The 17,907-nt window shown below is 49.9% G+C and overlaps 1 protein-coding gene across 2 annotated transcripts in view; it reads right to left on the bottom strand.

The window, feature by feature from the left end:
• The window catches only part of VSTM4 (V-set and transmembrane domain containing 4), an 84,160-nt gene extending 71,837 nt beyond the window's left edge, over positions 1-12,323 (bottom strand). For both annotated transcript variants that reach the window (XM_057736023.1, XM_057736024.1), the window contains exons 1-2: positions 12,214-12,323; positions 3,575-3,973 (exon numbers count right to left, since the gene is read on the bottom strand). In XM_057736023.1, coding sequence (XP_057592006.1) covers positions 3,575-3,973; positions 12,214-12,268 — 454 coding nt within the window. In that variant the 5' untranslated portion in view covers positions 12,269-12,323. The remainder of the gene's footprint in view (positions 1-3,574; positions 3,974-12,213) is intronic.
• Positions 12,324-17,907: the final 5,584 nt, after the last annotated feature.

The raw sequence follows: 17,907 nt of genomic DNA, 5'->3' as shown, positions 1-17,907 counted from the left end.
CATTTTAAGCCTGGACAACTACAAAAGACTCTGCCTCTTCGCCCTGTAGTCTGGTCCCCCCAAATCCATGTTCCAAGCAGCCAACAGAGGGGTCTAAATCTCCAAGGACTAAAGCAGAGGTTCCCCAAAATGCCTGATGATAAAATCACCTAGACTGGACGTCAAACAGTCAAATTCCAACCGAGACCTAATAGACTAGAATCTCTCGGGCAGGTGCTTGGGAATCTGCTTGTTCACGATGGCCCTGGTGAGTCTTCTCATCAGGCAAGGTTGAGAACTCTGGCCTACAGAATCAAGTGTAAGTGCCTTAACATTCAGTACAAGCCTTTCCACCAGCCACCCCCACCTCCCAGTTCAGGCTCCAGCAGTCCTGACCCACGGCTGTAGGGCCCCCACCCACTAGTTTACGGCCCCCTCTGGTTTCCTGCACCACAGAAACAGCCAGTGTCAGCTCAAGCACTGCCTCCTGCCTTATCTCATGTGTTCGCACAACGCCGCATGCACGCCTTGATCACTGCACTTAACTCCATGACATCACATCTATTTCTGTATTTGCCGCCCTATAAACAGATCCGTCCCTGTGTCCCCAGTTTCCAGTGCAGAGCAGATGCTGCATAAAGTAAATGCCCACTGAGTGAGGGATAAATGAATCCACCGAGCACCGTGGAACACTGTAGTCCGTATTATTTTCCAATGCAATGTCCTCGCTGAGCCCAGCAAAGCTTCCTCGGCTGAACTGATCATCTCTCTGAAGGCTGCCGTTCATTTCCTCATCATGTTTGCTGCTCCTCTCTAGATTGAGTCTATCTTTCTGGAAACGAGTTTCCCAAAATGGACTGTGTAGTCCACGTTTGTGTCTCCCCGGCACAGTACACACGGCACAACCAACTTCCTTCTCAGGGACACCAGGCCAACTTACTGCACGTGGATGAAAATAACATGGGCTGTGCGCGCTGCCATATCACCCTGCAGACGCGCGTCAAATTCACCACCCACATCACTGAAGTCTCTTCACGGAGAGCCTCCTATTGACTCTCCCACACTGCCTGCAATTCGTTTTCCCCAAATGTATCACTCGGCCATTTTCCAAACTGAATCTCATTCTGTAACTGCCTGCTTGTATGTCTCACCTCCCTGGATTCCCTTTTTATAATGTTTTATTCCTTGCTGAGCTTAGGAACATTTCCCAATATTGTATTTTCTGTCAAGTTCTTTACAGTCATGTGTGCCCCCTTTTCAATGTCATTGATAAACCGATTAAATGAAATCAAGCCTAACATCAACCCTCCTGGAAACCCCTCCAGGAGGTTCCCACGCCTGTGTCACTTAGGGCTTTCAGGTCCAAGTTCTCTGTAGGCAGGGCTTCTGGCACAAGCAACTGAAGAAACCGCATAACGTTCTTTGCCTTTCCTTCTACCTCTGTGTAATAAAAATGACATTGACAAGTTCCTGTGGTATGACAGCTTCTCTAAAACAAGCCCGACGCGACTCCCTCGTCACCCAGAAGGTCACGCACTTTCGTCCTCCACTATTTGCCGTCTTATTTGATGCCACACGCCACCAGCAGCACTAGCTGCAGGAGCTCTCCCCACCACAGCCTCATAAACATGTGATTTGCAGACAAACCCCAACTTAATACTTTCCAATTCTTCACAATCCCCAATTTTCCATCATATTTTAATAATTTGCACAGTTAACACATAAAATGGCAATTTATGTTTTGCCCTAAATTCATACAGCCTATATGTTTTAGCCACACACATTCAGAGGTGTCTTCAGGAAAAAAGCCCTGAGAAATTCATTTATTAACATAGATTTTTTTCCCAATAATTTGCTACTTATTTTTTTTATCAACACACACTCACACACATTCAAGGATTCACTCTCATTTGGGGGAAACTCAAAAACACACAGAGCAAAGTAAAGCAAATAAGACTGCAGTTATCAGGGTAGATTGGTCATTTGGTCTGGTCTTAAATTTCTGTTCTAGTTTCTCATCTTGCGTGACACGGGTAAAGCACTTTGCAAGCACATGGCTAATGAGCAGGACTTCATCAAGAGATACCATCTCAGGGATGCAGCAGGGGTGTGAAAGGCTGGGGGTTACACACAATTCCCCAGACACCCCTTGTAACTCCATCCCTTCCTCTTCCACTCAGAAGAGCAAATCAAAGTACTGATAAGAAGTAGGGAAAAGAGATTATTAGTTCCAGTGAAGTCTTACCAACCACCTCAGGTTTCTGCAGCAAGTACCCAAATAAATGTTCTAGAAGGAACCCAGCCTGATTCACTGAAAGCAGATGCACATGAAATAATGGACTCAATGATGGTGCCCACTTGAATGCAGAAAACCTTTTCAACTGGCAGAGTCGTTACTGCCGAGAGATTTACTACGGGGCTCCAGAACACACTAGGACACAAAAGTTAAAAACGCATATATAAGATCTTATGTTTCAGAGCCAAGTAATATCCAGAGTGGATTCCCTCCTCAGCCTGTGGTCATCTGATGAATTTTTTATTTTCTGTGCCAAAAATACATATTTATATTAGCAGTCATTTGTTTTCTTGAATTAATTTGCTTAAGAAGAAAAAGTACACAACATTTCAGATAATACATCATTCCTTGTTTAAGAATGTTAAAATAAACAAACCCCAAAGACCAATGAAGTTGGACTATCCATGTAAATTATTTACTTTAATATACAGGATATTAAAAATGACTATTCACAGCTGAGTTTTATCCCTTCAACAACATCACTAATGCCTTTAATATTATATGACATGTATATAATAAAATTAGATTCTTTTTCACACTTGGGATCATCAGCTTTACTCTGTGATTCTTTTGATCTTCTACCAGACCAAATTCAGGCTCAAAGTAATCAAAGATGTAATTTTAGTACACAATAACAAGTCATTAAAATTGTGAGAGATGTCTTCCTGAACAGAACATCAGTGTTAAAAAATGATAGCCCTCAAATACGACACTTGGTAGCTAAGATGTTCCGGAACATGGCCCACGCCTTCTATCTGTCTCCAGGAAGGGAGGGCCACCTCTGGCCCCTTGCCCACTTTTGGATGAATTTCTCAGGGAGCTGTTGCCTAAGGCTTGGATCAGTTTCTCTAGGCGATGGATTAGAGCCACTGGGCTGCTCTGCTCTGAGGTCTGGCAATTCACATCAGGCATCGGGACCTCCCAATGCATGCCTCCTCCTGCAGGCGCCTGACACCCCCTAGGCAATGCAGTCAAGGCTGTGCAGACCTGAGCTGGAGGCAAAGAACACAGCCAGCCCAATCCTGCAGCTGCACAACAGGTTTTGAGCAGGGATGGGCTGGGTGGTGTGGGGCCAGACACTTGCCCCTTTCTGTCCAGCCTCCCACGTCTATAATACAACTCATGTAAAGATCTATCCTCATTCCCACGGCCTGGCTCATAGGCTGTGGTCCTCAGAGGCCAAAAAAGATGTGTTTTAGCTTAGCAGAGCCATCCTGGAGGCCACTGCCTGGCCAGCTGGAGGGAGGCCCACGGTCCTGCTGCCCTACCCTTTTCCCCAGAGAGCAGATGCACCCTTACCTCTCACTTCCGTCGCTGAGGAGCCGTTGGACCAAGCCGTCCACTTATTCCTGTGCTTGCTGATTTCCTGGACTTTGCAGACATAACGCCCTTGATCTGCTGGCTGGAGGGTCAAGACGGAGAGCGTGTAGAGCACCCCGCGCCGCTTCTCAAGGAGGCGCAGCCTCTGCCGGTAGGTGCTGCGGCTGAAATTCCCATAGTATTGCACCACCCGGAGCTTGGTCATCTTGACCATCAGGGCCTCCTGTGCGTCCGGGCGGGCAAAGAACCAACGCACGGCCAGCAAGCTGTCCTTCCGCCTCTTCTGGGAGACGTGGCAGAGAAGTGTGGCATTCTCCCCCTCCAGGTAGTCGACCACAGGTCCCGGGGACACGGTGACATTGAGAGCTCCAGAGACCTCTGCAGAGATAAAAGGGAGGAGGAAAATGAGGAGGGCCACCACCTTCCCCAGGTGGGCACACAGGGCACCTTCTTCCCCGAGTCAGGGTGATCCGAACGGCCAGAGAGGCGGGCCACCCTATCCCCTCTATGCTCACTCTGCCTTCTTGGGGTGTGGAGTGGGCCTCTGTGGGCCCCCATGTCCTCATCTATGAGGTGATCCCATTCGAGCAGGATGCCATGGACCATTCGGCTCAGATTTTTATTTTTTTAATTTTAATTGCAGTAAGTCCCCTACATAGGTAAGTCCCCTTCAAGCTGCAAACTTTCAAAGAGGTGAATGTGCGTTTGCATGTCCAGGCATGTAAGTTAGTTCTATCTGAGGAGGCACTGTAAGTTTTTGAGGCACAGGACCTGAACGTAGAATGGTACATGGAGATTGCAGCAGCCATTCAGAATGCAATCCAGTGCTACCGTGTCATCTATGACAAGAAAAAAAGAGCTACTACCCAGACATCCCTGGATCATTTTTTCAAGAGGGTAGAGAGAACTGAATCCAGCAAGGAACCAGAACCTGTGCCATCAACGTCAGGCATGAGAGAAACTGCAGCTTGCCCTCTGTCTCCTATTGCTGATCATCCTTCAGCTCTACCATCTCCCACCTCCTCTCCCTCCTCCAGTCAGTAACTCTTCTTCCCTGTTCACTCGATGCCAGCCCCCGTATGCCAGCTGTTGTACTGCACTACTGTACTTTTCAAGGCACTGTACTGAGAGATTAAACATGTTTTATTTTTGGTGTCTGTTTTTTATGTATTACTTGTGTGAAAAGTACTATAAACCTATTACAGTACAGTACTATATAGCCAATTGTATTAGTTGGGTACCTAGGCTAAATTTTTTGGACTTATGAACAAATCGGACTTGTGAACATGCTCTTGGAACGCACTCGTTCGTATGTAGGGGACTTGCTATAGTTGCTGACATTTAAAATTCAGGAGAGTACACATAAAGATTTGAATGTCTTGAAAGCGCTTAAAAATTTCCAGCTCACATCCAATCCCCCCTCCCCACCTGCCTCCCCAAAGCCATCTTAGATCAGTTTCGTCACCTCCCTGAGTGGGCAATGCTATAGCCCCTTTCCCTGTCTCAGGTACTTCAACTGTAACCAAGGCAGATTACCAGCACTGGTCAGGCAGGTGTTAAACTAGTACCAGGGAGCTGCAGCGACAGGCGTGTCTCAGTTTCTTGCTCCAGGTCTCTTATAACCATGATCTACAGTCAAGGAGTTGAAGTGCAAGAATAAAGAATGAATGAGCCCAGGAGCAGGGAGGGGTGCCAGACGCTCCTGGCACTCCAAAAGATGCTCCAGGATGCCAGGCCCAGGCCGCTACTTCCTGTCCTTCAGTTTCTTAGTTAGAGCTGCCTCTCCCCCGCCACCATTCTGCCCCACACTGACTTTTGAGGGTGCCACCCCGGCCACCTAAGATCAGCCAGCCTCGTTGCCCTCACAGAAGCCTTCTCCCAGGAGACACACTGCATGGCCTCTGCAGGGATTGTGCAGTGTGGCGGTGCAGCCCCAGAACTCACGGGATTGGTGTGTGTGCGGGGGGGGGGGGGGGGGGGGGGGGGCGGCGGAGACCCTCTCCCTGGCAGGCAAAGCGCAGAAAGGACAGGATGCTCAGAGCCTCCTTCTGTCCAAGCTGGGCTGTCTTCTCACCAGGCCCCACATCATCACCCTTGCACTGCCCAGCACACAACCCCAGGAAGCACCATTCCCTGCCCACCCCACTGCATGAGCAGGTGCCCCCAAGGTCATCCCAAATTACAAATGGCCCCCAGACACCACCTTCTGGTCACATGAAGGGACTTGGACCCTGATGGCAACATTGCCCAAAGCTTTGAACCCTGCAGTGCTGCAGGTAAGCAAGGAGGAAGGGTGAAAAAGAGAGCAAAGATTTGGACCATCTACTGTGAAGAGGCTGTGAGTCAACAAGGTGAGGCCCTGTGCGTTGCGCGGGGGTGAGGAGAGTGTGACATAAAAAGTATCCTTCATTGTAAAAACCCAGGCAATGAGCTCTACCTTGCATATGGTTTCCACTATTGATTTAATAAACTAAACGCCTTGAGAGATACAACTTGAGGGTTAATTTCATTTTCTTTCTCATCTCTTAAAAGCCAGGCCACCAGGACACTCCAAGATACTCGAAGATCCTTAACTTAATCACACCCATAAAGCACCTTTTTCCATATAAGGTGACATTCCCAGTTCCAGGGATCAGGATACAGACATCTCTGGGGGTCTTATTCAGCTTTTGGCACTGTGATAGTCTTCTGTCACCATAAAAAAAAAAAAAATAGATGGAAATGAATTCAGAAGAAAAAGGTTGACTGTTGGCTGGACTCAGCTCCTTGTGGACAAGAATGAGGTCTTCCAGATGTACAGTAACAAAGAACAAAGCTGCCCAGGGAGATACTTGGGGAATGCAGATCAACAGGTAACCAAGGAAGGCACACATTCCCTGGCAACCATCTCCCTAGTCCACACAAGTCCCTCTGGCAGGACAAAAGAAGAGGAACGGCCCTCACCATCACCCTGCACCTCACTCACCCAGCCTGCACCGTGCCCGTGCGCTCTGTTAAATTAGCCCAAAAGCATTTTCCCCAAATGCCAAGGCCCAGGCTGAAGTTCCCATGGGGCCCATGGTGGGAGCTCCCTGGTGAGCGGCCACACAGCCAGGAACATCAGGCTGACCCCACTCCAACAGCTGCCCAGGGGTTCGGCAGGCGGAGAGCAGCAGAAGTGGAGCAGCTGGCTTCCAGAACGGAAGTCCTGCTCTGCCCGCCCCCAAGGGCTCCCCACTGGAGGCAAGGAGAGCTCGGGAAGGCAGGAAATTGAAACAACATGGATGGGATGAGAGCACAGCCGGGACCCCACACCCTCGTCTCCTCCTATTAACACTGCATGAAGGAGGGATTATTTATAGTGACTGAAACCGGAGAACATGCCAAGTGCTCCAGTCCCCATGGGAGGCCAGATTCCATCCTGGAGTCCGACTAGTAACTCTTCCACTTCTGCCGCTCAGGCCGAGTCAGCAGCTCCCAGGAAAGGGAACGGACTGAACTATCTTCCCCAGAGAAACCCTCATTCTTTCTTTACCAGTGCACCTCTCTGCCTTCAGTTAGCCCCATACTCTTTTACAAATGGCCCAAGCATGTTTCTCTCACTGAAGTTCAAGACCCTTGTTATGACGTGAACAGTGTCCTCTGCAAATTCCTATATGGAAGCCCGAATCCCTGGGACCTCCGAATGGGACTGTATTGGAGAGAAAGTCTTTAGAGAGATGACTAAGTTAAAATGAGGCCCATAGGGTGGACCCCAAGCCAACATGACTGGTGGCCCTATAAGAAGAAGACATTAGGATGCAGACACAGACAGAGGAAAGACCATGTGAACACACAGGGAGAATACAGCTCTCTATAGGCCAAGTAGAGGGACCTCAGAAGACAGGAACCTTGCAGACAACTTGATCTCAGCCTTCTGGTCTCCAGAACTGGGAGAAGCAAAACTCTGCTGTTGAAGCCCCCTGCCTGTGGCACTTTGTGATGGCGGCCCTAGTGAACCAGAAGGCTCATTTCGGCCCTCGTCCTACCACCAGCCCGGACACTTACACTCACTTTCAACGTGAGGGTTTGGGGGTGGGACTGAAACGATGATGCTCATAGGCTCCTCGGGGGCGTTAAGCTGTGCTAGAAGACACAGGCCCTCAGGTTGTGCGGGACCCCATGCCTGCAACGCCCTGTCTCAGAAAGCTGAAACTGGAAATGGCTACCTTAAGCCCAGGGAACACAACTCAGCTCGTAGGCATGCAGCATGCAGTGAGAGGTGGCATTGCTTGAGGGAGGAGAGAATGCAGGTAGAGGGCCCAGTGACTGGCCAACGTTAGCCGAGCTGGATGTTTAAATACTAGCAGAGGGCATCACATAGCTTCTGCCCCATGGCAGTCATCAGACCCCATATGGCTCAACAGAGAAAACTGCAGAGGGGCTAAGAGGCAGGCAGTGGAGGTAGGTTGACTAGAGTGCGGGGCCAGAGGGTCAGGCCTTTCCCTTCTGGATCTCCACACCCTGCAGGGCAGAGGGGCGAGGCAAGCAAACATGGGCCAAGCCAGCTACAAGACCTGGGGGTGGGGGGGTCACCAGACCCTCTGACGCCAGGTAAGGTAAGGGAATGGCCCTGGGCAGGGCAGAGTCTCCCCTCTTCTGGCGCAGGAGGGAGAAGTATCGAAGTCATTCAGGGCTGGAGAATTTAATTTCTTGCTTTCTGACCCTGCACTGCAGGGAAGTGACATGGGAGGTAGATCCCCCGCCCCCATCCCTTGGCCACCTCCACATTCAGTGCTCCGCTTCCTCAGCTTACACCCCAGTTTACGCTTTGTTCACTTAAACATTCAAATAGTTGCTGAGAACAGCCATGTGCCAGACACTGTGAGAAGACACATCCCTAACCTCACAGAGCTGAGAGTCCAGCGGGCAAGGCCCTGGCCATCGGGAAAAAGACACAGGAGAATGTGACTATAAACAGTGTCACATGCTACAGAGAAAAGGTGCAGGGCTCATAAAAATCAGGGTGAGATTCTGATCTCTGCACATCAGGGAAAAAAGAGACCCTGGAGAGGTGACCGTGAGCTAGAGGCTGAGGTGGAGTTCATGACATAAATTCAGGTGGCAATGAAGAATGATCTTCCTGGGAGACAGTTCTACCTGTGCAAAGGCCCTGAGGCAGGAGCAACCTGGTTCAGACTGGAAATGCAAAGATCAAGATCCTCTAGTGAAGTGCCCAGCACTGTCACCCAGGCAGCCACTCATGTCTGCAAACAGACCTCAGAAGGGACCTCTGCACCCCAGTCAAGGCCCTCAAGACCAGTTCTTAAAGAAGATTATGACAACAAGGGCAGGAAAGAGACTGACTCAAACAGAGGGTCAGGCTTCATGTTGCAGAGAACCTGAGTCCTTCAGCAAGCACATGCACCATGACTTGGTAGGCAGCTGTGCCCTCCCCCACGGGCTGGGTGTCAGGATGCTCAAGGCTCAGGGCCTTCCCAGTGACTGTGGCAGGGCTGGGTGGAGAGCCAGGGGTTGGAATCCAACAAAGCCAGGCTGGAAGCTGGTTCTATAAGAAGTGAGGCCCTCAGCCTTGGTTTCAAAAACAGGAAGATGATGCCTTGCATGGTGGGTATAGGCTCCAACAAGAAAGCACCTCTAAAATACCAATAAAAGTCTGCACACCCTGAGAGCAAGGCAGGTGGAAATAAAAGAAAGAGACACACACAGTGAGCTGTAAGCAAGATGGGTTTCTTGGGCATATGATCAGCAGTCACACAGGGCCTATCCTTGGAGCCCCTACCACTCCCCCTCGCCAACCCACGCTTGATATAATCTCTGCTGTCCTCTCTTAAAAGTTTAACAATTTTTAAAGGAGGGGCCCCACATTTCCATTTTGCACTGGATCCCACAAATTATGTAGCTGGTTCTGCATGTAAGTAAACATTAAGTTCCTGCGGCTAAGATTTATGGGGTCTCATCCTCCTGTTCCCATTTGGATAATGTTGTGAAAAGGACTAAAGCTCAGAAAACAGCCTAAAAGGACATCAGTGTAGCCAAGTCGTACACAACCAACTCCTACAGTACTCAACCTCCCCCTCTCCCTCGGCCCCCCTCTCTCTCCCTTTCACACTCATCATGAAGTGAGAAATAGCAACTTACAGGTGCAGGGGAGTATAGAACCTCTAATGAAAACAAGGCACCAGCCTCGCCTGGGACACAGAGGTGGCAAGGCTGGGGTCCCTCTGTTCCGACCTGGCTAGAGACGTGCTAGTGGCTCTGTGCCCCGCACTTCTTCTCTGTCCTGAAGAAACCTCCCCCACTCCTTTCAGGAGCCAGGAGCCACTGCATTGATAAGGAATGCCAATTGTGTGTACCAGTTGGCAGCGAAAATCTCACTCTTGTTAAAAGGATAGTCTGAATTTGTGACAAATAAATCTTTGAAAGAAATACAATTGTATTACTTAAAAACCCATGGCACTAGAAACCAGTGTTTACTGAGCACCAAGCAGAGACCCAGCCTGTAGGGTAATGCATTTATATTAAGGCCGTCACCTTAAAATAGCTGTCATCCAGGACAAACAATGATAACACTAACATTTGCTTGACCAATGATAACACTAACATTTGCTGGGTGTGAACTCTAGGCCAAGTACTGTTCTAAACACTTTAGATATATTTTCTCAATTTATCTTCATAGTATGTGTAGTCCCATTTTACAGGTAAGAGGGCTGAGGCTCAGAGAGGCTAAGCCACTTGCTCAAGTTCACACAAAACATAACAGAGCTGGAATTAGCACCAAGGCCATCAGCATCAGAGACAACACTCAGCCACTGACCTGGACCACAGTGTGGCTTTTGGTAAATATTTACCCCTCAGTTTGTTTTTCTGTAAAATGAAAGGTAGGACCACCAGGTAACCCCTAAGGTCCTGCTTCTCCCCAGGATGGAGAGGTAGAAAAGTGCAGAAGAGTCCAGACTTATATATAAAGCGGTTCTGTGAGGCCCTCTCTTGGGGGCGGGGGGGGGGGGGATTGTGACAGGGGTTATGGGTGAAAAGCTTAGAAGAGTGACAAGCACATGGTGAGCACTGCACTAGCATGGCTGTCATCATCACACAGCCTTGCACACAGCCAGAGTGGACTCTACCGGTTCTCAAACTCCAGCTCTCAAGGCTCCTGAGGTCTTCCGGACGCATGAGAATATCTTTGACCCCCAAAAAGCCCCTCTCTGGGGACACCCTCTCTGACAGCACCTGCAATTAAGAAGGTGGTCATGGGGCCCAGGGGACAAGGATCTGGGTGTCCCCTGTATCTCACTGGCTGCTGGCCACTAGAGCTGCCCTGGCCCGACCATCTCAGTCAAACCTCAAGTAACTGTCAGCCAAGACAGAGACAACTGCAAAAGGAACATTTTCCACAGGGCTGATTCCAAGTTCAGTGGAAACCCCACTGCACTGGTAGCCAGGGGACAATGGGTAAATTTCTTCCCACTGTGATCCAAGTCCCTCCCCCTAAGACTGATCTGTGCAGGCTCAAATGCCAGCTCCACCATTTGGTAACTGGGCCACCCTTGGAAAATTCTTAAACTCTGCATCAGCCCCTTTACTTACAAAACACTGGCAACACAGCCTAGCCAGTATGAGCAGTCTAGAGCCAGGCTTCCTGGGTTCAAATCCCAGCTCCACCACGTATAAGTCTTGTGACTTAAAACAAGTCAACTCATGGACCTGGCCTCAGTTTCCTTATCTATAAAATGGGGGTAATAATAATAGGACCTCCCTCAGAGGCAAGCTTAACTGAGATAATGTTTGCAAAGCACTCGGATATATATTTACTTTTGTCATTACTACTTGGAAGCACTGTGTGATCAAATGAGATAACTGTAGCACCCAATGAGCACCCAAGAAATGTAAGTGCCATCGATATTTTTATTATTACTATTATTCTAGCCAGCACAGCCCTTTCAGCCTTGAGAAATAAGGAGAGAAAATTCTTTAGCAACTTAGGGGTGGGATCAGAAACCCCAAATGAAAGCCAGAAGTGCGGGAGGGGCTGCCCCTAAAGCAGGGTGCTTTGGAAAAGGGTCAAGGGCTCCGCTTCATCCAGCCTCGGATCCCTTATCTCCCCAGGCCCGGTCATCGCAAAACGCCCGCGAGCAACTCCCCAGACCCCAACCGCCGGCCGGCGCAGATCCGGCCTCTTCGAACTGGGTCCTCCGAGGAACTCTCCGAAGAGAGTTAAAGGGAAGTTGCTGCCCACACGAACCTGCCAACAGCTGTCGGCGCTGACTGCTGGGAAGAAAACGGAAAATAAACCAAAACTAGGGCTCGCACGGTCCTGCTCACATCTTCCACTTGAAGGCCTGGCCCCTGGAAGGGAACCGGGCTGCGGAGGGTCTCCGCGGAGCGCTGGAGTCCCGGCCGAGTGGGGAGCGGGGAAGGGGCGCCGCATCCCCGACCCTTGGGAGGCGCCGCTGCGCTCCGGCGCCTGGACGACAGGACCCGGGCCCCCGGACGCCGACGGGGACTGGGAGGGGACGGCCCGGAGGCGGCAGGGCCTCCCGGCCAGGCCCGCGGGCCCCGAGCCCCGGCCGCCCCGGCGCCGGCCACCCTCGCCCCACCCGCGGGGTCCCCGAGCCACCCGCTCCCGCAGCGCTTACCCGGGACTGGAGCCCGCGCCAGCAGCACGGCCGCCGCCAGCGCCAGGAGCCGCATCTCCCCGCCGTGCCCGGCGCTGTGACGCGGGAGCAACGCCGCCGCCGGCCCCCGAAATCCCCCCCGCCCCGGACCCCGCCGCGGCGCAGCCCGCCCCCAGCCCGGCCCCCGCCCCCGCCCCCGCCCCTCGGGTTTCTGGGCGCCCGGAGCGGCGGCGCAGGGCGAGGGCAGGGCCCGCGCCTGCGATCCTCTTCTCGACCTGCAGGAGGCTCATTTCACCACTCCCATTTCACAGATGCGAAAACTGAGGTTCTCGGAGGCGATGGCTTAGACACAGAGCACATGTAGCTGCAATGACACTGGAGGTCAATTCGTATCACAGGCCAATTATTGCGAAGGAGAGGGTGTCTTGGAGCTTGGGCGGAGGGTGGGGGGCAACTACCAAATGCGGGGGCTTCCCTGACCTAAGGCTAACCTGCTGCCCAGGAAACCTCCTGCGGTCACTCCACAGAGACCTTTGGGAACCAAGGAGCAGCTGAATTTGGATGGGGGTAGGGGGATGTCAGGGATGTCAGGGATGGGGGCACTTGGAAAATTGAGAAGGTCCCAACAAATAAGTTTAGAGTGTGTGAACGCTATAAATAGTAATGGCCAATTAGGGTGTCCTCAGCCACAGACCTGGGGTAGATACTTTCATCATGTCACTAAATTCTCCCACTGTGAGACCCTGGCTATTGGTGGAAAGTGGAAAGGTCAGTCACACTTAGAAGAGCCAATCCTTGCTTTGGTCACGGTATCTTTTTTTTTTAAGATTTTTTTTTTTTTCTTTTTTTGATGTGGACCATTTTTTGTTAAGTCTTTATTGAATTTGTTACAATATTGCTTCTGTTTTATGTTTTTGTTTTTTGGCCCACGGAGGCTTGTGGGATCTTAGCTCCCCGGGAATTGAACCTGCACCCCGAGCATTGGTAGGTGATGTCTTAACCACTGGACCACCAGGGAAGTTCCCCCATTGTATCATTTCTAAATATTGTCCTCTCCTTGCAGAACTGAGCAGATATTCAACTCAGCATTAGATTTCAATGCCCACCCTTTGCCTTGCTTTCTCCTTGCCAAAATTGATGCTGTGCTGGAGATTCAGAGGCTGGAAAATGCTTTTCTTGCAGTTCTGCGATAGGTAACATTGTTCTCTTTTCAGCTGTGTGTTCTCTCAGTACTTTTCAGCTTCCCAGACCATCTTGATAAGATCTTTGCTGCATGCCGCAGAAACTGGGAAGCACACCCAGTCTCCAGCGCAGACACCACCAATGACCCAGATGAGACTGAGTATTTCAGTTGTTCTGGACTTCAATAGCAAAGGCCTTCCAGGTGTTTACCTTCACCCTGCTGCCTGCTCACTCACGCACAACCTTAGGACAATTTGAAAATTCCCCCACCGATTTATTTGTCCAACCCTGGCTCCATCAGGTCTGGGTATGTTCTGAATTAGAAGAATAGTACAATCCAATTATTTTTAAAAGTTATCTCTTCTAAAAAATCCCCCTGTCTGGGGTTTCTGGACGAGCATTCAGACTGTTCTGAAGTTGATCCAGGTCCCTGTGGACATTAAGCTATGCGGAGGCCCTACTCAACTAATCCTGGTTCTATCGGTCACCACAGAAAGAATCTTAGAAATCCAAATTCCCTCAAAATAAATGCGTTCTGCTGTCACGTGGCAGGCTGGGGAGTGTAGGTCTCCTTTTCCTCTTCCATTATTCAGTTGTTTTCTAAAACCTGGCCTGAGATGAAAGAGGATGGCATGGTTTTGTAATCACCTTGATTTTGGCTATAGTAAGTATATTCCTAAACTAAAAACACCAAAGAAAAGCAAACACCTCCTTCTAAGGTGTTCAGCAGGTTTCTGTGTTGCTTTTTCAGTCAGGATTTATACAAGTAATTTTAAAGATCTCCTCCTTACTGCTTACAGGCATTTTGGAGCCAAAAGCATTTCTTTGCATGCTTGAATTATCACCAATAGGAAGTGAACAGAGTCCACTTTGGACAAAAGGGGTTTCAGCTGTGACTGATGGGAGGGAGGGTAGGAAAGAAGAGATCATGGTTACAGAGGATGCATCCATCCAATCAGAAGGAGAAGCCATGAGCTAGCAATGGTGGAACTTTCATGAAACCTGCAGCAGCTTTCCCATGCACAACTAGGGAAGGGATGTGGAGGGCACTGGTTTTTCCCTAAAGGTAAGGAAATGTGAAGCTATAAAGCTGACAGTACATCTAGATAGAAATAGCTTCTCCAAACCAAGCTATAGTGTATAAGTTTGGGTCATTCCATGACCTTAACAGTGATTGTGAGCTTGGTTGTCAGGCTCTGCAGGCTGACTGGATGCAGAAAGAAATGGCCCCCAGATTCTAAAAGGCTCCGGATGGAAGAGATTGGAAAGAGGGCAGGATTAGGAACTGGACAGGTCATGTATATTACTGATCACAACAGAGGCCATGCCTGTTTCCTCTTCCTAGTCCTGTTGGAAACATCTACAGTGAAAGCAGCCCTTGAACTGAAACTTAAAGGATGCTGGGAGAGTCCTGCCAGCGGGTGTAAGGGACTGTTTCAGCCAAAGCACAAAGGCTAAAGGACATGGGACTTTCAAGTCCCACAGGTGGCTTCTGAGGGCCTAAAAGACCAGTTGAGTCTGGGGAGTGAGATGTGGATGGACAGGCAGGGACAAAGCCCTAGAGGCCCCCATATGCCAGACCCGGGAGTTTGTACTTCATCCCAATGATAATGGGTGCCATCAGTGAAGAAGGGGAGATGTCGCAAGGGTCCCCTAGGCATCACAGGGGAGCACCGCTAGGTTTGGAGGCAGGGGCTACATTGAGTCTAATATCTCTAATGCTATTGACAATAATCCGAGAGAAATGTTGAATTTTAGAGTCTGTAACTCACAGTGAGGGTAGAGAAAAAGGAAAGACAATTAACTCATCCTCAAGCCAATGTGAAATGCTTTGGAAACAAATGTCATTGTCCAGGATCCGAGACAAGAGAAGGGCTCAGTACTGAGCCCTAGAAAACCCATCCCTGCACAGTGCCCACTGTATGGTGGGCCATCAATAAATATCTCAGGGGCGATGGAGAAAGAAAGGAAGTTGTTTCTTGGGCTGCCATAACAAAGTGCCGCAGACTGGGGGGCTTAAACCACAGAAATGTATTGTCCTCACCATTCTGGAGGCTAAAAGCCTGAGATCAAGGTGTCAGCACATTTGGTTTCCTCAAAGGCTTCTCTCCTTGGCTTGTGGATGGCCACCTTCTCCCTGTGTCTTCACCTGGTCTTTCTTCTCTGCGTGTTTGTGTCCTAATCTTCTCTTCTTATGAGGACACCACTCATATCAGATTAGGGCCCAACCTAATGACCTCATTTAAACTAATTACCTCCTTAAAGTCCCTGACTCCAAATGCAGTCACTTTCTGAGGTGCTAGGGTTTAGGACTTCAGCGTGTGAATTCTGGAGGAGATACAATTCAGCCCATAACAGCAGGGAAGAGAAGAGGAAGGAAGATGAAAGCAGCCAAAGAGGGAGCTGATAAAGCGGGCTAACGAATAAAGATGGGGGCAGGGATCCAAGAGACTAGAGACTCAGTCACCAAGGTCAGCTATCAAGGAGAAAGGCAACTACTCCCAAAACCAAAGGCAATGAGAGAACCAAGAAAATCCCTCATCCTCTCACCCTAGCCTGGGACTGAAAAATAAAGAAGAGTCTGGGAGAAAATACTTCCTTCCTCTCATGCATTTCAGATGTTCCTAAATAGCAGCCTTTATTGGGCCACAGCAATCTGGAGCCTGGGGCAGCTTTCATGCCAGCACCCACCCCCTCAGCACCCCATCATCCCCACCATGGATGAGCCCATCCTGGTCTCCCCGCTCCACCCTCACTGTGCCCTGTGGCTACTTATTACTTTGGGTTAATCAAACAAGAAAGGGTTGTGCTAGAGGTTGGCAGAGCCTGTCCTTGGAGAGACAGGCTTCAATAGGCAGCATGGGTCCCTTGGGGTCTTTGGAAATATGTGGGACACTTTTGATTGTCACAGGGATTTGGGGGGTGGATGCATTACTGGCATTCGGAAATGGAGGCCATGACGTGAATGTTCTACATTGCAGTGGGCAGTCCTGCATGGGAAATAACAGTCAACACGAGATGCCAATCACGTCCACGTTAGAAACAGAGAGAGTGATGGGAAGTCACTGACGCCATCACTGGGGCAACTGAGGGCTTCTGGGGTTTTGTGAGAAGAGGGTGCACAAGATTCAGAGTCACGTCCAAGTACACACTGGCAGTTGATTGTCTTCCTTCAGCTCCAGGTTAGCATGCTGCTCTCAGACTAGGCATCGTTGAGCTGAGCCTCTCATGGCCAGTCTGGCTTTCCTCTCTGCCTCTTCAGAGAAGTGCTGAGTGTAGCTCTCAGCTCCCCTGGGCCAGGAAAATCCGAGTCAGGACTGCTCAAGCTCCTCCCAAACACTGGCTCAAGTAGAGCCAGGGCTGGTCAAAAGGGAGACATGGCTGATAGCTCACCCTCCAACACCGCAGGCCAGCTTGCTCCTCCCAGCCTTCCTGGCTGGATGAGGACAAGATGCAAGAAGCTAGTGCTTTCTGCAGCATCTACAGTAACCTCCATCTGAGGTGAGTTAGGAAACATCCCACTCTACCTACCCTTTTATTCCCCTAAGGGCATCCCACTACACACGTGGACGGATGAGAGATGAGACACCTTCAGGGTACATTTCCCTCTTCCTGGCACCCACCCCTCCACAGGTGAGCTCCAAGATCTGGTTCCACTTCTCTTCCACAACCCCACCCTAACTCAGTTTCCATTCCCTCAGGGACTTTCTCTGAACCTATATCTAACTGATGAACTAATTCATGTAAAAGGCTGATATTGTCTTAGTATGTGAGCTTTCCAAGGATATTATTATTAAAATAGAGGACAAGTCTTGAGTCAATGCGTGTCTCTCGATGATGAAATTGATGAACTGCTAATTGCCTGAAGAAAAGATCATGGGGACAAAGGGGCGAGCTCTCTAGAGGGCAAAAAAACCCTCTCTTCTCTCTTTACAGTGATAACCTTTATTCTAGAAATGCAGAGCCCCAGTCCTAGCTCAGTTTGGGATGTCTGGGTTAATTGCCCCTTCAGGGGAGTGCTAGGTTTCTATCCTTTCAAGACTCTGCTTGAAGAGGTGTCACCTCTTCCAGGAGGCCTTCCAAGCCCCCAAAGGCTGAGTTAGGTCCCCTCTTCAGAGTCCCCACCATTTCCTTTACAGTCTCTAAACACAGCATTGTAAATGTCCCTGCTGGACTCTCTGATTTTCAAGACCAGACATTGGCCATCCATCATCTCTGTGTCCTTCCTACTTGAGCCCAGGCCCTGGGCATAGGGGAAGAAGTGGGTGAGTGTCTGTGGAATAAATGAGGGGTGCTCCATATGAACGCTCCTGGCTTCATTTCTCAAACAGGGGTTCCAGGACTCCTTGTGCTCCCTAATGGAATTCTTAAAATTTTAGGAAGATCTAGACAGAAGTTTAAAGCACATGGGGACTTCCCTGGTGGCACAGTGGTTAAGAATCCACCTGCCAATGCAGGGGACACGCATTCAAGCCCTGGTCCGGGAAGATCCCACGTGCTGCGGAGCAACTAAGCCCGTGCACCACAACTACT

The sequence above is a fragment of the Hippopotamus amphibius genome, chromosome 5 (assembly GCF_030028045.1).
Source record: "Hippopotamus amphibius kiboko isolate mHipAmp2 chromosome 5, mHipAmp2.hap2, whole genome shotgun sequence".
In the NCBI taxonomy this organism is placed as follows: Eukaryota; Metazoa; Chordata; class Mammalia; order Artiodactyla; family Hippopotamidae; genus Hippopotamus; species Hippopotamus amphibius.
Note: the sequence above shows the minus strand (reverse complement) of the source record. Positions and strands in the feature narration are given on the sequence as shown.